Here is a 27,970-nt window from a genome sequence, read left to right on the forward strand (position 1 = left end):
CTCTCTCTCTCTCTCTCTCTCTCTCTCTCTCTCTCTCTCTCTCTCTCATACACATATACAGTATTTTTGCCTGAAATATCCAGATAACAGAGGCAGAAAATCATTTTCTCTTGTCATCTGAATAAATGCCACCATTTTCCACTTGACTTTGTGTAGAAACCAGTTGAAAGGGGAAAAAAAATTGTGAATGACCACCTGCTGCTAGGGACAGCTCCGTCATCAGAAGAGACTACAGGGAAAGTAGTGATCTTCACTAGCCCCAAAAGAGAGGAAGAGAAAAAAGTTCACTCTACAATGGGGGTGGGGGGGGGAGAGACTAAAAATTAAGTCTATGTTTTCACCTCTAGGACTTTATCTACTTCGAACAGGAAAAGATTTAGTCTTACCTTTCTATAGATTACATTGGAAGCAGTTGGGCCCCACCCAGGACACTAATACACAAACTCCCCTGACGGAAATAACTTTACACACACGCTCATACATTAAGTACACACTTTCTCACTGGCAAGTGATGAAGATATGTTTGTATAAACATATATACACACACATAAACATACATATACATGAATATACATATATGTATATAAACGTTAATGTGTTATGTGTAACTATATTTCAATACAATTTCTTTCCTATTTGTTTTCTTTTATGCATCAACTCGTATGTATTTTGTTTTATGACTTTAGAAACGTTCTGAGTAGATGTCTATTATTAGGCTTCTTAGATTGCCAAAGTGGTCCAAGACACACAAAAAAGTTAAAAATCTCTGCCCTAGAAACAGTATGTGAAGGAAAGAAATTCCCCTCTCTCTTCCCTATCTACTCTTCTCTCCTTAATATTTGATCACACCTAACCTCAAGAAACAATACGGAAGTTAGCCAACTAAGTAGTTCAGTACCTTATATAAGACTGTGGGAATACAGGCAGCCCTCACTCCTTGTAAATTTCTCTGCGCTGACCTAGCTTCAGAGCCTTACACACAGTAAGCACTTAATAAAAGCTTTCCGAATTCGATTGGGGGCCTAGCTCTTGGGAAAGACTGTCGCCCTCTTCTTCTCGCTGCACAGCAAGAATTCGGGAAATGTGAAGGGAAAAGTTTAAAGGTTTAAGATGTGTTATTTTTATCACCCTCCAGTAGCTTTCTAGGACGGCAGAATCACCTGTCTTTGCACACGGTGAGAAAAGTTCCCTCCGAGGAGAGCTCCTTTCTAAAAACAAAACATTTAAAGCTCCTCAGAGAAGTCATTATGGGAGCGCAGCACAACAAAGACCAGAGCAGTTAACGCTCTTCACATCATTGAAGGCTTGTCAAATATGTGTGGAGCCGATGTGAAGAATATGCTGACTGACTTCGGAGAAATCTGCCGCGAAAGGGGGAATGAGCCGCTGTCCAAGGAACTCCTAGGGAGCTGAAGCATCCATCACCTTCATTGGGACGGCAGAGGCCTTCAGGCCCGCTGACGTGTGTGATGGCCGTCTGAAGTCTGCCTTCCACAATACCAAATCCTGCTCCAGGTATTCGAATGATCTGAACTGAGCCAGTGGAAAAACTCCTTTCACCTGGGTACATTGCTCACAGCAACATATGTCTGCAATATTCTGTCAGTCTGTCGATCAGTCAGTCTCTCTGTGCCTGTGTGTCTGTTTCTGTACCGCACGGTCACACAAAGAAAACGAATGACCCGGGACTTTGCATTGCACCAGATCCATGGCCACAAACCTCCGCAAGAAAAAAAAAAAAAAGAAAAAAAAAAAAAAAGCCCTTCTTCAAGTCCTGCGTCATTGTTCTGTCTGTGACTTCAGTTAAGGTTATTGATCCAATTCCTAAGGCCAGATTCCCAGTGTCTCACTTTGAATCTTCGTGGGGAAAGAGGTGAACGAGCAGAGAGACTAACGAGGAAAGTTCAGTTCAAAGGGAAGATGGGTTTTTTTCTGCATTCCTCTCTCTCCTCCCCAAACCCTCCCCCCTCCCCCATCCTTTAATAAAATTCTGCAGCTAGCCGATAAGGGCCTGTTCAAGACGGTAGGCAGGCTATGTAGAAAATTATGTGAACTGCGAAGGGAAGTGGCCCAAACTTTTCCTTTTTCTTCCTATTTAAACCTCAGCTTGTTCTTTTGTTTCCTGGGGAAGCTGGACAGAAGAAGCTGAGCCGCTCAAGGGCTTTCCCTGAAACCATGAAAATGAACTGGAAGAGCCAAACCAGAGACTGAACCACTGAGCTAATAATGGTAAATTTGTCTCCTCTATAACGCATCCCTTCTCTCCCCCTACCCGTCCCGCCCCACTTCACACACACGCCATCCCAGCTATTAAAGGATAATCACATCTCTTCCACACTCTGAGTCAGGACTGGGTATGAGGAGCCTCCATGCAGGGTAACTACCCTGTAGGCCTGAGAGAAATGAAGGCTTCTACTAGCTCGCATCGGGGCACTATCTTCCCTAGGACTATGGAGTTTGGAAATTTTCCCTCCATTCGATCTTTTAGGATCTGTTAGAGAAACCCAGGCCTAATAACAAATTCCCAAAGCTATAACTGTCCAGGACACCGACCTGGAAAAGAAACCAGTTGTTATTACTTTGATCCCAAAGCTCCCGAGTTAGTTCCGGTGCTCGGTGTTCAGCCGTATTTTTAAGCCGTCGCGGAGTTCAATTTTTTTTTTGTTTTGTTTTTGGTTTTTTTTTTCCTTTAAAACTGGTCCAGAGATTCAGAACTTGGAAGCCTAAGGATTAACTCTCCCCTAGCCAGAATAATTACTTCTATTGTCTTGGAGTCTGTTTGGTTTCTTTTGGGGTACGTTTGGGTACTACCCAACGGTGACTAACTAGAGAAAGGCTCAAGTCTCGATGCTGCTTCAAGAAGGTGTGGAGAAGGTCCCTCTCCGGCTGCTGTCTCTGTCTGCAGCCTAGTGCATGCTGCACCCCCACTCCCCACCCCACCCCCCAGTCACAGGCTTCTTTCTTAGTTTTCCAAAGCTCCTTTTAGCCTGTTTCTTCGGTCCAGTACAACAGCTAGGGAGGAAAGAAGTGGCAGGATTGGGGGTTGGGGGTGGGGAGGAAAGACGAGGGAGGGGGTCCGTCGGAACTGTCCAGCAGAAAGTGCTTCTCATGCTGAGGGCTATAGCTGTCAGGGTTTTCTAGGCTGAGAACAAATCCCTAGGTAGAACCTCAGCCTTCGCAGCCTGAGGGCCAGAGGGCCAGAGAGCCAAGGGTTCAGCCTGCTAGGGGCCTGCTCCTTTCCCAGAACAGATTTGGGCCTCCAGTCTGGCCCAGGGTAGCTTTAATATGTTTCCAAGTCCCTGGGGGTTGGCCAAAGAGGAGGTCATAGACCTTGAAGCTCCTGAGATATAAAGATTCTTCTAGCCTTCGTGTCAGTCACCAGCCCCACCTGTAGCTGGCCGAGGGTGGGGGAAAGAAGGGCCTGGTTGGAACGAATGGTGAAAAGCAGCTGAGAGTACGGAGCAGTTCGTCCGACCCTAGAAGATCCCCCACAGCCTATCACCTCCCCCAGAGCTCTAGTCTTGGTCTTCTCGGGGTCCAAGAGGTTGTGGGCTACACTCTTTTTAACATTTCTGCTGGGCCATCTACAGGGAACTGTAAGCCTGGGCAGGCTGGCCCTAAACAGCTGCCGTGTCCCCTCCCCTATTTGAACCACCCGTTCAACCAGAGCAATATATATTAATTCAGCAGCTGCAGCTACCGGAAAAAAGGACTCTCTGGAATCAATTCTTATCAGAGTTTAACGACCTTGAATACTTCTGTTGTAGCTGTGAGTGGATCTTTTTTTCTTTTCCACCCCAATCTTTCTTCTTTCTTCACCCCTCCTATCTTACTGAAACTTATCCATGGGATCTCCAGATAATTAAAATTGGAAAGTTTTCCTGGCATCTAATGCAAAGGAAAACTTTCCAGGAGACCAGTCTGGAGCATCCCAGGAACCATAAAGTTTCCACCACTAAAAGTCCTATAGTCATATTATTCTCTTCCACTGAATGTTTCAATAACTTGAAGAAATCGAGCATCAAACCGAAACTGGACCATCAATTGCCAATGACATCTTCCCACCTATCCCATTCTAAAGCACCTGAGACCTATTGATGCAATCTCCCTCCTACTCCCTTAAATAATATTTAAGATAGGAGCACAGATCTCTGCTCCAGTGATATTTTCCAATGCTATTTTAGCAATCTCAGCATCTATTTGGCATGTATTCATTTAAAAACCAATCCCAGGTTCAGATAATTTCCCAAGTTACTTTCAGGGAAAAAAAAGTCACCTCAATCTTGGGAAAATCCATTAAAATATAAATCATTTTGCCATCGAAACAGTATTTTCACAAATAATATAATATTGGAGAGGTGAGTTTCACCTGTTTCAGTTGGAATAGGTCAAGATTCTGACTGGGAAAGAAGAGGCAGAAGCATTCACTGGAGTGAAGGAAAGTGGGAGAACTTTTTTCCCCCCAGAAAATGAAAGAGATGATAAAATGCTCCATTTCCAAATAATGCTTTATACAGGATATTTGAAGGAATCAACAAAATAGAGGAGATGAGAGGGAGGAAAGAACAAAAAGAACTGAACTTTAAAGTAAGCCCAGAAAAAAAAAAGGACTTCTCAGTTCTTAAAATCTAGAAAATTATTTTTCTGACAAAAATAGAGGCTTTTCTTTGCGATGGGAATGAGGATGGCAGGGTAAGGAATCTGTAAATCAAATTCAAAAGTAACAAATATTTCCCACCAGAGGCTTCAGGAAAGGGGTCAGCATTGATTTTGTCACTGAAATGAAAGAGATTTAAACCCTAATGAGCAAATATCTAGGCCTACTCTGGTGCATGTCAGTTACTACCACAAAAGCTTCCTGGGTCTGTAAGCCTGAATCCATTTAGGAAGGCAGGAGAGAACTAAAGCTATCAGGTAAGGTCCATAGTATTCTATCATTTTTATGCCTCATTCCCTCACTGGAGGACTGCTGGAAATATCCACATTTGGTGGCATCATTTCTCTATTCAATTGCACATTTGCAAAACCAGAAACTGATTAATATGCAGTCTTCAGACTGATTTCTGATCAAAAAAAGTATTTTGTCTTTGGTCTAATTTATTTTAAGTGGGATTTGTCATGAGTATCAAACCCTTTACATTTTTAATAAACCAAGAAACCAACCAATAAAATTGTGGCTGTTCCCCTTCATCTGTGTGTGACGAGTAAAGATAGATACAGATAGATGGGCACACACTTAGTATTTTTATAGAAAATGTGCATTATACAATGCATACATCCCTATTTTTAGAAATAAGAAAAACAGGTGTGTTTTAGAGCAACCTTTGGGAAATGCAAAGACACAAACACACTGGCCAAGCTTTGAGCAGGAAAACAACATGGATTTATTTCAAAGTAAGTACAACAGTCAAGACCACATCAGACAAACAAAGGTGAAGCAAAAAAAAAAAAAATTTAAAATTAGGGTGTTTTTTTTTTTTTCAGGAATGCTCAGGGTCGAGTCTACTATATAAAACATCACACTTTGTAAATAAAAATGACCAGATGCTTGATTCTTTCTCCACCAACAAAAAATAAATTATTTCCTTGTTCTATGAGAAGAACCCTAAGTGGAAAGAAAGTCTACTGCATAATTGAACAACAACGACAAAAGCATATATCACTTGTATTCGACTGGGCAGTTAGAGATTGTTGGGGGACATTTAAAAAATCCAGTGAACTCAACTTTAAATATTATATTAATGGCTCTGAGTTAGCCTGATTAGAATTCCACACACTTTACAGCACAGTAAGAGAACGTAAAAGGACACAGCATATACATACGCATATACTCTGTATACTCGCACATAGAGCAATGTACGGGTATAGAGAAAGTCGTATAACGATCGCTAAGATATTGGTCCGTAACTTACTTTCTGAGACCCCAGAATTGAGCATAATGAAGCCATTCTGCTTAAAAGGCCGGGGGCTGATTTTTTTTTTTTAATATAAAATTGGTTCATTTGAGTTACTTGTTTGTCTTTGGCAAGTTGGATTGGCTGGTCTGGAATCCCAGAAACTGGGACAGCAATTTAAAGTTACCTGCACAAGTCTCAGAGGGCTCTCTGCTCTCGGGTCAGCTGGCAAGTTTGTCCAAATGTTGTTCGTCTCTGCAGCCTTAAGAGTTTGTAAAAGCCACCCACTGGGAATGTGTGGGGGTTGGGGGGAGCCATCGAGGCGAGCTGGAGCAGGGGGAGAGGGTTTGGGGAGTCAGTATTTAGTGCAGTCATAGGAATAGGGGTTGGTGTGGCGGTATATGGAGGGCGTGGATCGATATGGGAGCTGACAGCTCGTGTTGCTGCTCACCTGGTGTTCGCCGAGGGCCGAACTCTCGATTCCCAGCCGATGGGAGTTGAACATCTCCCGGACGTTGGGGAAAGTCTGCTGCTGGGCTGCAAACGTGTGACCGGGAAGGTGGTTCAGTTCCCCGCTGTGGTTCAGATACCAAGAGGCCGCCTGACTTGCGGCCGCGCCGGTCTGGGGCGGGGGTTGCTGAGGTGGTGGAGGCGGCGGTGGCGGTGGCGGTGGCGGCTGCGGGTGCCCGTGGTGAGGGTGGTGCTGGGGGTGGTGGTGGCCAGAGCCGGCTAGCGCGCCCTCCTGGCTAGCCGCGAGGCCCAGTGTGCTTAGGGGCGACGTGGTGCCGTTGGGGTGGTCAGACATGGCCTCCTCCAAGACTGCCGGGCCGCACATGGGCGACGGCCTCTCCGCTCCGGTGTAGAGGCTCATGGCCCGCATGCTGCACTGGTAGCTCCCGCCTGTATCCACGCCCTGGGGACAGGACTGGCTGTAGGCTGCCGGAGGCGCCTGACCGTAGGGCAGCGCTAGCGAGGACACCACCAGTCCCGTCCTGCCGGACACCGGGCTCAGGTCCCCGCCCGGGGGCGAAGTTCTCAGGGTCATGATGTTTTCTACGCTGAAGCCCGAAAGTCCGTTGCCCGACGGATGGTGGTCGGGCAGCGAGCCTTCGGTGGAGCCAGACGGCGTGGAGGCCACGCTACGGGGGCTGTCCCGAAGCGCGCTGCCACTCTCCGGGCTCAGCGTCTCCACCTTGGTGATGACGGGCAGGTCGGGCGACGAGGCCTCGCTTTTAATCACCACCTTCTTCTCGACCTCCTTGGGGGTGTCGGAGCTGGAGAGAGGGGCTCCGGCATGGGCAGCGGAGCCTTTGGGCGCTTGGGGGGGCGGTTCCTTGAGGTGCCCCCGCTCCTCCTTCTCCTTGGGCACGTCCTTCTTTTTGAAGCGCCGCCGCCGCCGTAGGAAGCTGCCGTTCTCAAACATGTTGTAAGAGTCCGGGTCCAGGGTCCAGTAGCTGCCCTTGCCCGGCTTCTTGTCGTCCCGGGGCACCTTCACGAAGCATTCGTTGAGCGAGAGATTGTGACGGATGCTGTTCTGCCAACCCTGTTTGTTCTCCCGGTAGAAAGGGAAGCGGTCCATAATGAACTGATAAATGCCATTCAGGGTGATCTTCTTCTCTGGCGCGTTCTGGATGGCCATGGTAATGAGAGCGATGTAGCTATAGGGCGGTTTCACCAGGTCCTTGGGCGCCGTGGGCTGGTGGTGGTGGTAAGGCCCGTAGGAGCGGCCCATGCCCGCCCCGTACTGGTCCGGGTGGCCCGAGTAGACACTCATGGGGCTAGCCATGCTGCTGTAGGTACCCGCAGCCCGATAGTAATTCTGCTCGCTCAAGTACGGCACTACTCCCAGGGCATTGGGATCCGCCGACACGGAGTAGCGAGCCTGCATCCTGGAAGACTGCTCCCCCGCCGGCGGCACAGGGACTGCGGGCAGGGGCAGGGGGGAGGGGGGCAGGGGAGGGGGCGAGAGAGCCCCAGAGGAGGCGGGGGAGCCCAAAGCGTCAGTGCGAGAGCCGCGGAGACCGTCTGCGGAGAGCACCGGCGTGAGTGGGGAGACCGAGCCTCGGGCACACGCCTTCCAAATCCAAGCGGAGCTCTTTCAGAAGCCCCCGCAGCGAAGAATCAGCATCCTTTGGAGTGACGGAAAGAGGAGCGCCGACCAAATCGAAATAGATTTAGGTCTGGTTCAGTTCACAGAAATCTAGAGCTCTGGGACGACTTGCCGGGAGGGTCGCAGCCTGGAGTCCGCTCGCTTGTAGGAAGGAGAAGGGGAGGAGAGAAGGAAAAAAAAAAAAAGCCAAAAGGCAGGACGACGGGGGGATGGGGTGGTGAGTGGGAGAAGAATTTAAAACCCTCGCGGAAAAGAACCCCCAGTTCTCGAGAAATCGAGGCAGCTCGCGAACGCAGGCCGTCTGTCCGTCTGTGTCCAGTGCGTCTGTCTGCGAGGAGCCAGCGAGCCCGAAAAAGTCAAACTCCCTTTTTAGGGTTTGGGAAAGTTTTCAAAACTCTTCTTGCTGAAAGCGAGTTTTTACTTTCCTTTGGCCACACCCCCTCTTCTCAACTTTAGACCAATCACCAATCAGCCTCAGGGAGTTGTAACCAATCAAGACCAGGAGCGCTAAGAACACGGCGGCGCTAAGACCCGACTCTTCCACGCTGACCTGGGATTTGGAGATTCGCGTCTTAATGCGAAAAGGGTTTTATATTATTATTGTTGTTATATTTTAAATTTTTATTTTTATTCTCATATTTTGTTGGCTGTTACTAATATCTAGAGAGTCAAGACTAAAGTATTTTAGACTGATCTTTTACCAAACTGTTGTTATTCCTGAAACACGTTCAATCAAAAAAAACAAAAAACAAAAAACCGAGAGTTCTTGGAGTTATTTGATTACTAATTTAAGACCTGACCAGGAGCACAGATCAAGGGAATCATCTGATTAGTAAATAATTCTAAGAAGAATTCGCTCCCCTTACTCCCGACTCAACTAATATCCACTTTTCTCTGATTCTGAGCAAATATTCAAAGGGCCTCCCAGTTTTGCTCTCAAGATGTTAATGAAATGATAATTAATCATCAACAGTCATTTATCGGGCTTCCCAAAATGCCTGACAAGAATTAACTGTGGGAGTTATTTTTTTTTTAATTAAGATCATACTGGATTTCACTTTTCTCCATAAGAGGTGTATAATGCCGTGTCTACGCAGAAGTGAAATGGAAAATATAATAACTATCCGGAGGATTCGATCAATATTGAGAAATCATTTGAATATTTCAAGCTATTTCTCCTTCTCCAAGGGCAAGAATTTTTTTTCAGGAGTTGAGAAGATAAGAGTGGCCAATATGTATCTAGATCATTGCCTCTACTTTTCACTTCTCGCATGTGCACACAAAGCCTGTGAACGTCGATTCAGCTTTTTCTACCTTTTGTAAAGGAACAAGACAGCTTTTGACAAATAACTCCTGTGTTTTCTGTATATGTTAATTTTAAAACCAAATCATCCACAGCTTCTGTCTGTTGCAAGCCCAGGAGAACGAGGCTAGGGGCTAAGGTGGTCTGGATAACTTTGACGCAGTAGAAAGAAATCCGACTTCCTTGTTTCTGTAATGGTTCCATTAGAGACAATTAAGATCGGGTTAATTAGGGAAGCAACTGAGCGGAGTGCAAATTGGAAGTTTTGCAGGGCTGCTAAGAACTACGCCAAGATGATTGTGCAAACAACTGATCTCTAAAGCAAACAAATGTTTTTCAGGAGAAAGTCTCAAACCTCCCTTACTCTTGAAATCTCTTTGGGATCCAAATATTAAGAGTGGGTGGAGGGTGGGATTCAAAGTTAAATTGATGGAAATATTAGGGTTATAAATTTTTTACACTCCCATACCTTTAAACAGAGATTTCTTGGCTTTTATTTTGTTCTCCATCCAAACATAAGAATAAATATCCAGCTACCTCCCTGCCTCAACTCCCCACCACTCCCCAAATCACCCTTTGGCAATTTGTTTACGCGTGTGTTTATTTTATTAGCATTAGTCCCATCACACCTTCGCTAATGTGAGCTTCTTCCCTCCTTTCCACTAGAATTCTATGGCTGGAAGGACGAAATGTCAGGCTCTTTCTGAGGAAGGTTATCTGCTCTTTGGGATGCGTGCAGATAAATCGCTTCTTCTTATTGCTGCAGTTTATACTATCTACTCTTCCTTCCATTGAATTTTCCGTCCCACAAGATATTTATAGCACCGACCTTTCAAACTCCCAAGATTCACAAAGGTGGGTAACAGATATTGGGAAAAGTTAATTTCTTTCTTCCTTTTAAAATAAAGGGATTTACAGAGAAGGATGAGGGAAGGGATTTTGTTTTTATTTTTTAATGAAATGCTCCCACTGATAAAAGCAAAATAAGGAGAGAAATTACGCCGAGTTCTTGATATGTTGAACACTGTCCTTCAGATTTTTTTTTATGAGAAGTATGAGTACTTTCTCTAATTTGACAGTCATTTTTTTTTTTTTTGCAGCGAAGGGAATGAAAACTTCTTTAGAGCTACTGAGTTCCCAGTTCATAAGCAAAGAGCATAAGAGAGAAATCCCCCCCTTCCCCCTCCCATCGTCAACATCACCACATTTGGTGATGGAATTTTAAAATCGATTCTCAATAAAAAGCCAACTCTACCAAATAATAGTGCCTTTCTCATGAAGTCCGTGACAGGCATCCTGAATTCTTTGGGAATTTTCTCTGGAAACGCAAAAATATTGATCGATAAACACTCCTGGTTTGGAGACTTCCTGGAATATTATTTTCTCTGATTTTAAGAGGTGTTTTCTAACAAATAGCTTTATCACATCATTCCTCCTGTCCCCAGCACATGTCCAAAATAAAAATGTAACGGCTGTGGAAAGTACATGGCGAGTTTGCATTTGTAAGTTTGTCTAGTTTTAAACTAATATAATCTTAAAAGTAGAAGGCCCAGTTGCCATAGGAGGTGGGGTGGGGGAGGGGGATCCCTACAACCAAGAGACGGAAAAGGTGAGAGAGACATAGTCCTTTTCCCCTGGAATTAGTTCTCCCCAAGTCTCAGTAGGACTCCAAGAAAGATGTTTGTTCAGGTTATTAAAACAACACCTTCCCCACACCTGGAGTTCACAAAAGCTACGCTTTCGACCTCTTTATTTAACCTACATGGCATCTTAGAAAATTTCAGAACTGTTAGGGATATTAGAGTCATTTAGTTCATTTTCTTATTTACGTTAACTAAAAAACAAACAGAAAACAAACGTCTGCCTCCTCTGTAGAAGCGAGTGACTTGTCCAAGGTCACACAGCTAGTTAGACGTAGAGCTGGTTCTGAAAATCAGGTCTCCTGGTTCGGAGGCCGAGTCTCTCTTCTTTTCACTAAATCATGCTGAAATTGCCCACGAAATGCTTTCAAGGGCTAGTTTTCTTCCCCTTCCTTTGGAAGTTCCCTGTATGTGCTAAAAGGGGAATCCGACCCTGAAAGAATCATCTGTATCTGAAATAACAAATGACTTTCAAACATTAGCAACATTTCATCCCCGTCCCAGGGCGCGCGCTCATTCTCTCTCCCTGTTGGGTCTCGCTCTAGCTGTTCACCTGAAGTTGCTTCAGTGGCTGACTTTCTGGGTGTTGGCGCCCCCCGGAGGGAAACCTGAGGTATGCTACAGTTCGGAGTACTGAGGAGCAGAACACCAAAGGTTTCTTCGGTCAAAATGAAGGTGCTGGCACCTTATGGATTTAGCTGGTAATGCACAACACCCGTCGAGCCTGCAAGAAAGACCTTTGCCTGTCAGATTTTGTTTGGGTCTTAACGATTGTGTAAACTGCCCTGAATGAATCGATTCTTCTTCTTCCTTTTTTTTTTTCCTCTAAAGGAAAATCACACTGTGTCGTTGCAAGTGTACCTGGAACCAAGACAACTCTAAGAATCACCTGGAAGGGACAGAGGAGGGATTCTGGGTGTCCGTCCCCAAGCATATCTAAAGACTTTACTGGGTGACCACCTCGGGGCTTTAAGCCAACGGGATCTCGGCAAAAGCTTTGCAGCGGAACTGAACCGATCCCCTAGACAATTTCCTCCTGTTGGAGCTGACGCTGGGAACCCAGGCCTTAAAGGGGGTACATTGGCAAGGCGCGTCGGGTGCTAGGTGCGGGGGGTTCCCGAGGGTTTCGCGGGTCCCATTCCTTGTCCTCTCAGCTCTGGTCTTTTCGCTGGGGACCGACTTGAGGGAGAAATGGACGAAGAGATTTTTCTGCTCATTATTTTGTTTTATTTATCTAAGTAGAAGAGGTTCTGACATGGATTTGAATCGCAAAACCTGGATCTTCCTTCAGCTTCTGAGTCACGTCGGCCCGAAGAGGGATTACCGGGGAGGAGGGGAAGGAGAAGTTCTATCTGTCTCTCAACCTTTTCATTGAATTCTACCATTTAACTTTAAACATCCAGATATTTTAGCGTGACAGTGAAAAAAGTACTGGCCTTTGAGTCAGAAGAATTGGGTCCGGGTCCAGGTCCAGTTCCGATACATTCGCAAAATGACTCCAACCCACTGAACCTACCCCAATTGGGGGGTTAATAATCTCCTGCCCGCAAAGGCATGCTGTGAGCAAAGCGGACTGTAAACATTAAATCGCTATAAAATTGCGAATTATTATTATTACGTTTAGGAAATACTTAACATTTGTTCTTCCCATTGCATGCAAAACCCCATTTTGCATTAACGGCCGTTGAAACGTCAAACTGTTGACTCCGCGAAGTTGCTCGGCGCATATAGACATCTGGGGAGATTCTACTCACTCAGGGATCTGTAAATACTCCTGCCTTTGTCTGTGAAAAAGGTCTTTCAGAAGATAGCTGCATCACTGTAGCTCCTCCAGAGGTCATCAGAATATTGGTGGTAAACTCCGCTTGACCTCGGGGTCCTTCTTTCTACCTGCAGCAGACCATCACTTTCCTCCCTTTCTCCCCAAAATTGGTGAAACACAACAACCCGAAGCCAAAGTGCTTATTGTACCAATTGGTGTTAATTCACTGGGTCCGCAGAAGCAGTAAAGTTGGTTCTTAAAGTAATACATTTCTCTGGGTCAGACTGTGTGGCTAACCCAGGGTTAGTAGAATTCAGGGGACAGAAAAAGTAATATTTAAACTGCTGTACATTCTACGAACATGTTTAACTTCCTGAAAACTAGAGATTCTTTAAATAGTTCAAATTGAAGGTACTATATAAAGGACTGCATCTTTGCGTACAGGCACAAACACTCAAGTCATGCACCATAGGTGTGTGTTCTAAAAGCATGCCTTATAATTAGAAGGGAGAAATGCCTTTTGGAATATATAGAGACTCAAAGCTCATAAAAGGCCATCTTTTAAATTGCACTGCCTTGAATCCTGTAATTAACCCCAGGACTTAAAAAGACTCCTCGTGGTCGCCAGGTACTAACTTCTTGAGTGACAACGGTCAGAAAGATGCATTAGACCTCCCCCACCTCCCCCTCTTCCCTCACTGCTTCCCGCCCCCCGTCACTGCCACGCTACAATTCCCTGAGTTCGGGAAGGAGGGATGGAGGGGAACTGAGCTGAAAAGAGTATTTGTTTTTCTGATTCAGAAGAGCCCATCTTTGGCGTCTGGGCGAAGGAAAGTTTTCTCCCAACCAGTGTTCTGCAACCAGCGCAGGAATAGGAATTAAGCAGTCTTGGAAAGCATTAGAATTATGAACCCGATTCTCCAAGCAACCAAAAGGAATGCTGGGCAGTAAGTTGGGTCTTTTGCAAGAAAGACCCATGAACTTCAGAGCATTTATTAAAGGAGAAAGAGGCACCTACAGTGGTACCCAATAAGTTCCCCTCCAATAGGGGAGAAGCTCCCCACTAGGGAAATCAGGCTGTGGCTACTATTTAATGATCAGATGACAAGCATAAAAAAGATGCAATTTCAGAAGTACAGAAAAGGAAGAGGATTTTAGAAATCATTTAATTCAGTCCTCTCATGTTAGAAGAAAAAAAGTAAGAACCAATTAGAGAAATTACTTAAGGTCACATAATTAGTGACACTTCTCTGACCTTTGCTTTTGATGAAAAATGTTTTCACACACAAAAAGTCAAGTGCTAAAGAAAACCTTACCTGAATCACCATTAATAATTATTATTAATAAAGAGTACTAATTATTATTCACATGTTCATTAAACTTTACAATTTACCAAGTGCTTTGACAAATATGATCTCATTTGCTCACAACAACCTTCCAAGGCAAGCAGTATCATGTCCACTTTATCAATGAAGTAACTGAGACTGGGGGAGATAAAGGGACTTTTGCAAGGTCACCAGCCAGAAAATTGGGACTCCAGCCTAAGGCTTTTAACTCTCAATCAGTTGTTCTTTCCACTAATATACATGAAGAATGTAGCATGATAGGACCTAGAAGCTTAGAGTAAAACTTACAGTATCTCTGAACTAATCCTTAAAACAAAACAAATTGAAGCAAAACAAATACTCAAGACGAAAGATTCCCCCCTTTCTACTTTCTACTTTCTACTTAGAGGTCTGTTTCCTTTTTGCCTTTCTGTGTATCTCCAATCCTTAGAATAGTACCGGGCACACAGTAAGGACTTAATAAATACTTGTGGAGTGACTAACTGTTCTTTCTCTCTGTACCCATGAAAACAAATATTTCCAATGAAAACTCAATGGTTTTGAGAAGCATCAGACCTCACCTCTCTATGTCCCATATCTGTTCAATAATATCCAGATGGACATGCTAGAAGAATTGTGGGAATTAATTAGAATCTGCAAAGAGTAGTGAAATTATGACGTGAGCTTGGATGAAGATTTTATAATGTGAGGTCATAGGATTTAGAATTGGAAGGAACCTTAGTCTGATTCAGTGTTTTAAACTTTAGGGAATAAAAGTAAATTTATTTGTCTATATTTGTCTGTCTATATCATTCTTTTTACTGATTCATCAAAAAAAGTTGAAAGAGTTGCTCCAAAATGCCCTTTTTTATTACCTTTTAAATACAAAGGGGTTCTGAGATATTTTCCACTTAAGAACAATTTTTGAAAGAGTTAAAGGCAATCTCTTTCTTTCTAACACCACCTGCCTTTTGATATTGACACTGGCAACTTTTCCCTGGTGTCTCATTACTAGTTTGAACAGCTATGACAGATTGGATATATGGTATTTGAGCTATTGTTTAGAATTGTGTTACCTGCTAAGACAAACAGTTGCCTCAGCATGAGTTTGGCCCTGGGTGATATTGTACCCTACATTAATACATTATTGATATTAGGAAACTGAGCTTTCTTGCAAGGAAAAAAATCTTTCCATAACCTCTTTATTTTACCTTGTTAAGAACAGACAATGTTGGCTTTCAGGAAAAGCTGAGCTTCTTTATGACTCTCGCGCACACACACACACACACACACACACACGTACGGGTCAAAGTGAAGTCTGTCATAGTGGGAGGGATAGCTCTGGGATGATTTGAGCCATTCCAAACCAGTGAGTCAGTGGCAGCAATTCAGAGGGGAGAGAGGCTAGAAGCAAAGGTTCAGGTGAGCAGCCCTGAGCTTTTCATGGAAGTGAGGATGGTGTGGCATGTTGGTAAGAAACCTATGCCCTTTCCTTTAAAGTGATGGAGTTAGAGTGGTGACTTCTAAAGTCCCTTCTAGCTTAGAGATTCTGGGATCTATGGTGCTGATAAAAGACTTCCCAGCCTTACCACAAGATACAGTTTGAGTCATGCAATGAAGAGGAGAAAAAAAAGTCTAATTCTACCCATATCCACCTGATATTAATGGGCCAATCTGGGCAGTGTAATATAATGGAAAGCACTGAATTTGGAGTTAAAGGACCTAGATTGAAATCTCTATTCTGCTACATATTAACTTGTGGCCGGGCAAGGGATCCCTTCTTTGAGCTACAGGCTTCTTCCTGGTAAAATGAAATCCTTACATCAGATAAGCTTTGAAGGTCTTCCAGCCCAAACACTTTTTTTGATTCTTGCATATCAGTGTCAGGCAAACTCATGAGAACTTTCACTTTAGCTGAGATCATTAGCAAATATGGGCACAATCAGTACAAACGGTGGCTGGTTTCTAAAGAGATTTACATACAGCTCCCCTTTCTACACTTACCTCTGTCCCTTTCAACACGGTCAGCCCAAGGTACAGAGTCTACTCTCTTCCAGCGCTGATGTATCTAGCAGCTCCTCCTTTTCCCTTTCAGTTTTAGCTCCTGCCTCCTCCTTGTTCACCGAGGCAGCACTAAGGAAGAAACGCTGGTCGTGTTTCCTGACACTTTCTTGAAGCAAGATTCCAGTTTCTGCATGAGATAATGCAAGAGACAAGATCTGGGAGAAATGGAAAAGGAAGGAAGGATGCTCTGGTAGGTCATTTCTGGGGAGAGAATCCTCTTAGACTAGTAATGGAAACTGTCATTTTAGTTTCTCTACTCAGCCCCACCCCTCCCTATTCTTCAACACAAATGGGATCATCATCTTCATAAACATTTTTTTTTTTTTAGATCTTGAAAGTATTTCAGAGAGCATGGCTTAATGGAAAGACAGCTGGTTTTTAAAGTCAGACATCTTTTGTTTAGAATAGTTCTTGACCCCACTGTGAGCTATTTTGTGATCCTGGGCAAGTCCCTTCCTCTCTTAAAGCCTCAATTTCTTTATTTGTAAAATAAGACATTTTGAATGGTTTATTTTTAAAGTTCACTCTGGCTTTTTAGTTTTAATGGGGTTATTTGATGCATTCATTCTCTAGCTATATATCCATTTAACTATCCTATTATCTATTAATCAATCTATATACCTAGCTAATCCATCTCCTGATTTTAGACATCTAACCTCTATTTCATCCATTTAATCTCTATCATCTCCTGTCCATCTATTCACATAATCTCATCTGACTATCTATTTTTCTGTTCAATCCACCTATCTATAGATACACCTGTATTATCCATCTAACCTTTATCTTATCTACTTAATATTTATCATCTGTTTTGAAAAACTTTGGAATCAATTGTGAGACATGGAAAACATGGGCACAGGACCATTCATCATGACGTCCCCACATTAAAGAAAGTGTACTTTATGAGCAAAGCAGAATTGCAGTAGCTCAAAAGAAACATGAGATGTGCAAATTTAGAGACATCTCTCCAAATCTTTATATGAACTATTTGTGCCCGACCCATGGTAAAGCCCTCTGAGCTCTTATTGGTCTGATCAGCCACACTTGGACACATTGTACCTTGACCCCAATATAGTGGCGTCATTTTGGTCTTCTCTGAGAATGAAGGACAACAACCATCCCTCTATGTAATTATCAATCTGTTTATTAATCTATGTATCTGTCCATCTAATCCATCTAGCCATTTATCTCATCCATCTAATCTCTCTTATCTATTTAATCTCTGTCATTTCTCTTATTCATTTATTCATCTTATCTGTCTATATAACTATCAATGCTATGGCCTATCAATCTATTTATCTAGCTATCTGTAGACCTCGCTAATGCATCCATCCTCTATTCATTTATGTTAGTCATTTAGCTTCGATTTTATCTCTATCATCTCCTACCCAATTTCATCTACTAATTATCTGCCTGACTGTCTATGTGTCAATGTACCTCTGCATCTATGTATACTATTATATGCACCTATATATCCATCTATCCGTCATCTGTCCGTCTATTCCTAGTCTAGCCTGTCTGTGTAAGCATTCCTTCAACGCCCTCTGCTGGAGAACTCCGTTTCTTCCTTCCCTTGCACTAAGATCAGACCGAAAGGGGGCTCTCACGGGCAGGCTACCATTCAGCCGGAGCGCCCTTATGACTTTTGTCCTTTGTGCGCTTCTGTACAGAGCGCGAGCGGTTGGTCCTTTTCTCTCCGCCCTTCTTTGTGTCTCTGTATTGAAGAGGCGCCGGGGCGCGTGACGTCATCGCGCGCGCCGAGCCTCGAGCCCCGCCCTTCCCCGGCCGTCGCTCCGCTGACGGGGCAGCCATGGAGCCGGCCTTGCGGCTGAGAGCGGGTATGGCGCCTGCGGGCAGGGGGCGGGCGAAGGCTGGGTACGAGAGTGGGATGAGGGCGTCCGGGTCTGCGGCGTGGGTCTGGAGGCCGGGCCTGAGCCGTGCCCACATCCCTGAGCCGTAGCCTCTTCCCGGAAGGGCGGGGGTGGGGGCGGGGAAACATGCTCGATCTAATAATGATTAATAACAAAAGCGAGTAAATAGCGCTTTGCAGACACCTCCTCCGACCCTCGAAACGACCGTGGGAGGGAGGTACTCTTGTCTCTATTTTACGGATGGGGAAACAGAGGCAGAGGTTAAGTGACTCTCCCAAGGTGACAGCGCTGGAGATGTGGGGGAGGGGCAATAAGCAGACATCCTCACTCTTCTTAGCCCGTCCCCACCTTGTCCCTCCGCCCCCCGTGAAGAACTCCTCTGCGAGGTCTGCTCGGCCTCCAGGCCCATTGGGTTCGTTAAGGGGATCCCAGGGCAGCCATCCAGGTGCCCGTCCGTCAACCCTGACTCTTACTATAGGCCCCGACCCCCACCCCCTGCTGCTACCCCCTTCCTGGCATGATGCGGTTCCACCCCATGTTGCACTCGAGCAGCGCACCCTGTCACAGACCGAGCGCTGCAAGGGAGCTTCGATTGGCAGAAGGATTACATGATTCTCCCAGGGTCACACCGCTAGTAAATTGCAAGGTCAAGGTTTGAAACCGAGTCTTCCGACTCCAAAGCCAGTGCCTATTGTAAAACGCTGAGATTTGTTCAACTAGCAATGGTTTATCAATCAGTCATCAATCAGTAAACATTTATTCAGGGCCTACCTTGTGCCTAGCACCGTGCTAAGTGTTGGGGATACAAAAAGAAGCAAAAGACAGCCTCTGCCCACAAGGAGTTTACAGTCTACTGGGGGAGACAACATGCAAATATATATGTGTGCTTGTATATACACACACACACAGAGCAAGCTATATATAGGATAAATAGGAAGTAATTATAGGGGTAGGGTGTTGGAATTAAGAATGTTATTGAAGACTTCTTGTAGCAGATGGGATTTATGGTTGGGATTTGAAGGGACGGGGGAAAGTCAGTAGGTGGAATTTAAGGGGTAAGAAAACTGGAAAGGTAGAAGGAGTTACAAAAGGCTTTGAATGTCAAATAGCATAGGGAGCCACTGGAGTTTATTGAGTAGGGGGAGGTATCATGAGCAGACTTGCACTGTAGGAAAATCATTGTGACTTTGCTCACCAAGGCAAGAGCCTAAATGTACACGCCTGACCTGCACACAAAAATATTTTTGAGCTTAGGACAACTGGTAGTTGTAGAATTTGACAGGGAACTTTAAGACCTTGGAGTCCAAGAGCATTACTCAAGATCACTAAGCTAGCCAGTAGCAGGTCCAGAGCCCAGATATAAGTCTTGTGGTAGCCAGTGTGTGATTTTCTTTTCTTTCTTTCTTTCTTTCTTTTTTTTTTTTTTTGGCAGGTTAAGTGATTTGCCCAAGGTCACACAGCTAGGGTGTGTGGAGGGTAGAATTGAATTCAGATCTTCTTGACTCCACGGCAAACGCTCTATGCACTATGGCACCACCTAGCTGCCCAGTCTATGGCACTATGGCACCACCTAGCTGCCCCTCAATCTGGGATTCTTTCAACTTCTCTATGTTCCAGGTTAACTGGACCTGCCAAGTAGGTAGTGCATACCATTTATTATGCTCATTTTGTGGATCAGGAAAGAGGTTAAGTGTTTTGTCCAGATTCATACATAAGTATCTGAAAAGGAACTTGAACTCAAGTCTCCTGACCTTAAGGCCAGCACTCTGTCCATCTTGCCATTCCTTGATATAAGGAAAACTTCCTCACATTAGAGCTATCGAAAAGTAAGTTGGGTTGCTTTGGTAAAGAGTGAGTATCTTCTTGGAGGTCAGGAGGCAAAGCTGGCTGATTGCTTGCTAGGGATATTGAGGCAGGATTCTTGTTCAGTTATGGCATAGGTGTCGTGGCTTCTGAGCTTCCTTTCAACTGGCATGGATTTTAGGAACCTTATGAGGCATTGAATCTACTCCTGACGCTCCCCACATGAGGAGATAGGCCCCGAATGGTTGAGGCCTGAAGTGACCTTTGCAATTACCTAGTCCAGTGATATTAAGTCATAGAGAAACAGAGGCCATTAAATTGTACACAAGGATCCCTATGGGCTCCATATTGACATAATTTTAAAATACATGTTTTATTATATTTTTACTTTGTTAAATATTTCTCAATTACATTTTAATATGATTCAGACTGTACTCAGGAGTGTTGTGGGTAGCATTCTGGGCACCTCTAATCTAATCCTGCCCGCCGATTTTACAGATAAGGAAACTGAAGCCTTGGGAGGCTGAGTAACTTGCCCAAAGTCACACAAACAGTAAAGAAGCAGTTAGGATTTGAAGCCAGATTCTATGACAATATACTTTGATGATATCTATGTTTTAATCTACCTGAAAAAGTTGTAAAACTAAATGAAATAATCTTTGTAAAAATAATCCTTTTGGAGGTAGGCAGTATGTTTATTTCTTTACAGAAGTTAGACCATTTGATCCTCAAAACTGTTCAGTAGGTGCTATTATTATCCACATTTTACAGTTGAGGAAACTGAGGCACACAGCAATGAAGTGACTTGTCTGTTGGTCACATGGCTAAGTTAATAAGAGTTTGAGGTCAGATTTGGAGTCAGGTCTTCCTGATTCCGGGCCCAGTATACTATTCACTCTGCAAATATAAAAGTTCCCTTCAGGATTAAATTATTTTCAAGGAGATAATTTCTGTCCAAAAAATTGTCTCTTATCAGTTTCTACCCAACTTTCCTCTTTGTTCCTGACAGATCCACCCTGCTCCCACTTCTCCTGAACCTTCTGCCCTGCTCATAGGACAAACCCCAAGGAATTTGTTCTGTGAAGTTTGAATTTAGTCAAAGGGCCAAATTTGAGGACCTAGAGGGCCACATGTGCCCTCAAGACTGTAGGTTTGCCACCCCTGGACTAGACCAAGAAAACACAGAGAAAACCATTGTGCTTCAAGTGACACATTTTCGAGGGCATTATGAGTTTGATTTTTCAGAGTATCCAAAGAAGGAAAAATGTGGAACTATTATCACAGGTATTACGACTGCCCCAAGGTGGCAGTCAAGGGAACATCAATCAGATAACTACTTTAGCTCTCTGAAGAATGATCCACCCCCATATTGAAGATTTCTTTGATACAAATATGAGAAAGGAAGAGGAGTAAGGAGGCTTTTGCAAAAGATCTTCTACAGCAAACCACATCTTCAAAATTAGACACCTGACTGGAAGGTGCAGAGAATAGAGATCTCACCATGTTTATTTGATGCAGAAGAGTTAAATGCAGCCATAAAGGCTTTTGAATATCTCCTTTGCATCACCTGTGATTGTCCACAATCCCTTCATAGATGCCACAAGAGAGATGATGGTGGTGGTTCTTCCCTGCCAAGGAGAAGTGTTGTGGAATAGAAGAGGAGCCCTGAACTTGAATTCACGGGACCAGAGTTCCATTATCTCTACCAATTATTACCTGTGTGACCCCTGACCAGTCACTTCCTTTGTCTGGACTTCAGTTTCCTCACCTGTAAAATCAGAGGATTGAACTAGACAACTTCTGAGCTTTAGTTTCTGTGAGGCATAACTCAGGAATAAGTGTGCCCACCAAAGATACTACCTTTAGTACATGATTTTATAGAGATAAAGCAGGCAGAGTGGTTGATGGTTACTACGGTCCAGTTGATCAACTATTTTTTGGCAGTAATACCAAATTGTTTTTCCAATTGTTCAGTGTTTTCTCCTTTTTTCAAGTATTTTGAGAATTAATCCCATATTTTGAATTGTACCACTTGCGACATGGATTTCCTTTGTGTATATTTGTCTGGTCCAGCCAGCCTTCCTGTGTCCCTCTTCTGTACTGTCATTTATGTTTCTTCACATATGTTTATTAGGGCCTGAGATGTTAGAATCCAGTTAGAGTAGTTCATTATAGAGAAAGTCTAGTGCATAATCCCAGTGAAAGAAGTATCTCCTATAGAAGAAAAGGGCTTCCATATGCTTTTTTCTATTGTTTATTGGATCCATCTCCCAAATACTGTAGAACATCCTAAATCAATTTCACAACCCCTCAAAAGAGTTCAGCATAATAATCCATACAGGAAAATAAATGGATAATGCCCATTATATGGACCAGATCATGATCCCCTTCTTAGTCTGATAAAGCCTGTAGACCCTTTCTCAGAATCATGTTTTGGTTTTTTAAATCATAATCGAAGGGAGTGCTAAATTTTAGTTAGAGATTAGGAAAAATAACGGTGTGATATATTTTCCCATTCAAGTTCATGGACCCCCTGAAATCCGCCTGATATACACCTAATGTAGACTGATATGCAGTTAAATGTGGATAGCTTATTGAGCTGGTCCATTGGCAAAACACCACCAGTAGATAGAGTTGAGTCCAGTGTTTGATTAATAGGAGAGCATTTGGGAAGGTGTATAGTTCTTAGGACATTCCTGTGTTTCCCCTGGAAACAACCACCACCAAAAAACCCCACATCTTTTTAACCCAAGTATTCTTACCTTGGTAAGATGCTAAACCACTGCAAATGATAGGACAGCACAACCTCCAGAAAATCAAAACTGCAAGTAGCCTAAAGACCATTCAGTAATGTGTATTGTAGCAATGAATGGGTCATAAACACTACCAACAATGACTTGCAAGAGAATGTTATAAAAGATCATTCAGAAGATGTATAATTAGAAAAGGAAGGGGACCCTTCAGATAGAGTGCAGGATAACAGAAGGCCTTCATTATGTTGGGAGGAACTTAGTGGACGAAGTGCAGTCTGCTCGACATTATAGCAGAGTACCCACTTATATGAAATTGTGCATCTGTAGAAACAGCGAGGTAGTGCAAGGGGATCGGGCACTGAACATGAAGTCAAGAAGACTTGAATTCAAATCCAGCCTTAGGCACAAACTAGCTGTGTGACCCTGGGCAAGTCACTTGAGGACCTCAGTTTCCTCATCTGTAAAAGGGAGATAACAGCCTGCCTGGTAGGGTAGTTGTGAGGGGAAGAGGAATAAGCATTTATGTAGTGCCTACTATGTACGTGCCAGACAGCATACTGAACACTTTTTAACAAATATCTCATTTGATCCTCTTGACAACCCTGAGAGGTAGGTGCTGTTATTATTCTCATTTTATAGTTGAAGAAACTGAGGCAAACAGAGGTTAAGTGACTTGCCTGGGATCAGACAGGTAGTGTGTGAGGCTGGATTTGAATTCAGTTTTTCCTGACTCCAGATCCAGTGCTCTGCCTGCTGGATAGAATGAGATAATATTTGTAAAATGTTTTGCAAATCTTACTATTGAAGTATATAGTCTGATCAAATAATTAAGAAGATAAATGTAGTCATAACTATATTTCAAAGGTCCTATAGTAAGATAAATAAGTATAGTCATAACTGTTTTCCAAAGGCAAATTTGATTTGGAGCTTTTATTTATTCTAACTTATGGAAAAGATTGTGGGAAATCATCCAAAACAATCATAAGCTGTTTACATTAGAGATGGCGCTGTGGAATACTTCTTCCTTTGGGGTAGATCACAACCCTTTTGTCTTCTCGTTCTGGGTGATTCTTGGCATAGATTTATTAACTCCTTTAGATAAATACTCTCGAGTGGACTCATCCAACATGTATGAAAGAAATGGAACACATACAGAGAAATATTAACAAGTACAAATTAATCATAACTATATAAAGGTAGCACTTTAAAATAATGAAACTATAAAAAGATGTCTCAGAACTTGTATAAGCAAAGTATCTTACCTTGGAAGATGATGGCTTACTTATTCAGGCGGTGCTGTCATTGCTTGAAAAAATTTCAAATGTCTTCAGAATCAACTGTTATGGATATTGTATGAATTATAAATAAAACTTAGTGACATTACTTTACAGTGGAACTTTTTTCTGGCCCCCAAAAGGATTGACCTACCTTATTCACCCTTTGTATTTACCAGCCTTGTCTCCAAATGACCTCTATTTTGAAAAATTAAATTCCTCCTCAGAGGATGGGTATTTGCCACCATTGAGGATGTTCAGGAAAATGTAGTACAGACTCAGAAAGCACTTTCAAATGAGTCCAGAAACTGTTTTGAGGATTGGCAGAGTACAACTGTAGTTTGGATATGTAAGTTCTGCCATTAAAAAAGTCCTCACCTCAAGAGGACTGAAGATTGCAATTAATGTAGTGATAATTGTCAGATAGAGTTCACTTGGGAAGACTTCCTGAGAAGATAAGTTTCAGAGTAGTGCATGAAAGGGAACAGAGCACGCATGTGTTTTGTCAAAGAGAATAGTAAAAGTCATTCTCATCACCAGGATTTTTGAAAATAATGTCGGTAACTTGAGGTGAACGGATATCCCTTAAATTATTTCAACTTGAAGCCGCATTTGATAGGAGGATCCATTAAACTCTAAATATTCATTTGTTCACCCTTGAACAGTCCAGTTTTCAGGGTGATAGGATATGGTGATATGCTGCCCATATCACTGTGAGATAAACTAGTGTCTTAAGAAACAGAACTTTGCCTTGGTTTTGAATCAGATTTAATAGAACAGTATTTAATTGCAAGAAACTGCTACAGGAAGCCTTCCACAATCGCTCTTAATTCTAGTGCCTTCTGTTAATTATTTCCTACATATCTGTTTGTATCTTGTTTCCCCTATTAGATTATGTTTTTTGAGGGCAGGGTCCATCTTTTGCCTCTTTTTTGTGCCTCCAACACTTAGCACAATGCCTGGCACCTACTAGGCACTCAATAAATGTTTATTGATTGATTGAATGTAGTGTATTAAAGGTTTATTTGGTAGTCTTTGACCATCTGTAACATGTGATTCCTAATGATTTATTTGACAGTTAATTCAAACCTCTTTCATTAATGTTTTAGGTGTCTCCAAACAGGAAATTCGTGAAAAGATTTGGGATTATATGGAAGCACAAAATATAGCTGACTTTCCAAGGCCTGTCCATCATAGGATTCCTAATTTCAAGGTAGTTAAACCTTCCTAGAATATTGAAAACAAACACAACACATTCCTGAATGAGTAACATTAGTAATACTAATACTGTGTCTCTTCATGGTGAATTAGAATTCAGTAAACATTTGGTAGCATTGTAAAATTAAAACCCTATGTGTCTAGAGCATTTTTGTTTACTGACATCTCTCATCATGTTACTTAACTTTCATTTGCAATGACTAATCATTGTACATCTGTGAGCACAATTGGGCAGGTCCTGAGTATAAGGTGCTGCTAAAGCTACCGCTTACTATTTGCTAGCAAATAAAATGTTGGTCCTGAGTAGGAGCATGTTACTGTTCATGATGCCATTTTCACAGAGTTGGCCTTACTCAGGAAACTCACGGAAAAAATGTCCTGTCAAGATAAAGCCCAGCAAGGAGCTCCTTTGAAAAGCCAAGAGTGATTTGTCTGACCTTAGCTACTAGATTGTAAACTCCTTGAGGGCAGGGAAAGTTGCTTACTACTCTTCAGTGCTCCTGAACAAAGTAACTGGCACGCAGCGGAAGCTCAATAACTATTTGTTGAATGGACATTATCGCTGAATTTATTATTCTGAGCCTCAGTTTACAACTGCAAAATATTTTTAGAGATAAGAATGTATCAGGAAAAACCAAAGCAACAACAAAGTTCTTACCTCACACAGTCCCATGAGGAAGGAACTACAATCATCCCCATTCTACCAATGAGTTAAGTAAGGCTGTGAGAGGTTAAATGATTTGCTTATAGTCACATAGATCGAATAAGTGGCCGAGGCAGGATTCGAATCCAGTTCTCCTAACTCCAAGCTCAGTCCTCTTTCCACTATACCATACTGCCCTCATGAGGGAAAATGTAGTATTTGGATCAGAAATGTTTATTGTTGTTCTTGCAGTGCTGTGGGAAAACAAAGTTTTTAACCTGACCCAATCTGGTAATTTGTTAGTGCTAAATAAAAGAGTAGGAAAAATTGACTTCAAGGAAGAAGGAAGGAGTCCTTCAGTCTACTTGTTTTCAGAGGGAAAGAATCATCATTTTCTTTGACCAGGGTGATGCCTTTTTATGTGTCAGGAGCCAAAAGCAGGGAGGAATGTGGTTTTGTGTATTAGAGTGAGGTTTTTGTTTTGTTGTTTTTGTTAGAAGCTCAAATCTGGAGAGTTTGTTTTATACAAGTTAGGCTGAGACAAGCTCTCCTGTATAAAACCACTGACTTTCTGGGCCAGTTGCAAAAGATTGCTGATTTATTTTACTATTACTTTAATTCCCATGAAAAGAAAGTGAACTACCCAAAAGGAGAAGTGATCTAAAAAACTGAACCCATTCTGAAAGTTGAGTTATGTCATTAAAATAAATTACAGGAAGAGATTGCTAAGTTATCAAGGCCATTTTTTTTCCCTTAAATTAAAGTTTGGGTTTCCCCATCTTGCCCAGGCTGGAAGTGTATTGCTACTCATAGGCCCTATCCCACAGCTGACTGTACAGGCCCTTTAACTTGCTCTCTTTCCGGCCTGAGTTGGTTCAAGCTTCCTTTGACAACCTGGTGCCCCCCAGTGCCAGGGGCTCATTCTGTGGATGCCAGACTTGGTGCTGACACCCAGTCAGCTTAGAATTCCCAAAAGACCTGATTGCTTCTGCCTCGCTGGTAGCTGGGATTGCAAGCCTATGCCACCATGCCTGGCTATGCTATTGTTGGTTTTTTCCCCGCCTCTTCCCTATTAGATCTTCACCACTCTACTGAGAGCCTCTTTAAGAAACACTTAAAGCATAAGGTGTTCCATTAAATTTAATGTAGCATTATCATTATTGTGTGGTTTTTATATTTTAGTGGTAGTATAAGAAAATTGCCATATTATGCCCTGCTTATTTGAAGCCGGAAGTCTTATATTAGTCATCTCTGTAACATAACTGTGAACCCAGAAAAAAAAAGAAAAAAGACCTCAAAAAGGCAAATAGCCATCATTTGTACCCCATGTATACTCTGGGGTGAAAATAGAGTCATTCATACTTGCTTATGGCAAACCCCTACTTCAGTAATGCAAAGATCTGAGACTATTGTCTATGTGAACATTTTCCTTCCTCATGAAATTTGTAACCGTCTACAGCTTAATAGAGAATAATGAGCTCTGGGGATGCCTGAGTTAAAATGCAAACAGCTGTGTAAGGAGGGGAGCATGGGCATAAAGCCATTGCCAGTAGTTACTTGTTATGTCCTAATCCCTCAGCTATTAGTCAGTGTCATGACATCCTTTTGGTGCAGGTCATTGTGATTTGATGGTTGTAAGAGAACTGGCCCCTAGCTATTTGTGTCAGTGTGCATCCAGAGTGTGATACAGAGAATATGGAGAAGAGTGTGGATGGAGAGATAGCCTGCATGTAGTTGGAGTGATCGAGTTAGTTGATGCATGATACAGTGGTGTGAGGCCAAGGGCAAGAGAGAATTTCATTTTGTTGATTGGAGGGGGAAGGAGGTGGAGGAAAAAGTTGGTGTTTAAGTTGTGATCCTTGGCAGTTTAAGGGCATGTCAGATGTGGATGCCCTGAGGTTTGTGGCAAAGCATAGTTGTGAATCCTCAGAAGGTTGGGTTTTTTTGATTTACTGAGTATGGGGGCAACACATAGTGAAATAACCCTAGACTATGCAGGTAGCTTGTGTCCCTGGAGTTGCAGTGCTCTTCTGAAGGAACAGTTCCAGCATTTGGGGAAAACAAGGAGGTTTAGTATGGTACAATGGAGAGCACCAAGTCTGGAGTCAGAGGACTTAGGTTTAAATTATGCCTCTCACATTTAACAGCCTGCATGATGTGGGTCAAGTTACTTATGTTCTTTGAGCCTTCAGTGTCCTCATTTGTAAAATGAGGGGACTGGACTGAGTTATCTCTGAGGTCCGTTTTAGCTCCAGCTCTGTGATCCACACTCCTACGGTAATCAACATGTTCCTGAGCTCCTACAAGTAT

The 27,970-nt window shown here is 43.0% G+C and overlaps 2 protein-coding genes and 1 long non-coding RNA gene across 4 annotated transcripts in view; 2 read left to right on the forward strand and 1 right to left on the reverse strand.

Annotated features, from left to right (window-relative positions):
- The window catches only part of FOXC2 (forkhead box C2), a 13,965-nt gene extending 6,174 nt beyond the window's left edge, over positions 1-7,791 (reverse strand). Inside the window, exon 1 of the mRNA XM_027847667.1 lies at positions 6,082-7,791. Coding sequence (XP_027703468.1) covers positions 6,250-7,782 — 1,533 coding nt within the window. The 5' untranslated portion in view covers positions 7,783-7,791 and the 3' untranslated portion in view covers positions 6,082-6,249. The remainder of the gene's footprint in view (positions 1-6,081) is intronic.
- Positions 7,792-17,879: 10,088 nt separating this feature from the next.
- The window catches only part of MTHFSD (methenyltetrahydrofolate synthetase domain containing), a 56,048-nt gene continuing 45,957 nt past the window's right edge, over positions 17,880-27,970 (forward strand). The window contains 2 exon segments of the mRNA XM_027846905.1: positions 17,880-17,936; positions 24,909-25,012. Of these exon segments, the coding sequence (XP_027702706.1) occupies positions 17,909-17,936; positions 24,909-25,012 (132 nt within the window). The 5' untranslated portion in view covers positions 17,880-17,908.
- On the forward strand, positions 19,503-21,800 carry LOC114031791. 2 transcript variants are annotated; one of them, XR_003567773.1, is made up of 2 exons: positions 19,503-19,608; positions 20,782-21,800. It is a non-coding gene; the product is annotated as an uncharacterized LOC114031791 (long non-coding RNA). The 2 variants fall into 2 exon arrangements; XR_003567772.1 differs by having other exon boundaries at positions 19,503-19,604.

The sequence above is a fragment of the Vombatus ursinus genome, unplaced genomic scaffold (assembly GCF_900497805.2).
Source record: "Vombatus ursinus unplaced genomic scaffold, bare-nosed wombat genome assembly UNPS02005286.1, whole genome shotgun sequence".
NCBI lineage: Eukaryota > Metazoa > Chordata > Mammalia > Diprotodontia > Vombatidae > Vombatus > Vombatus ursinus.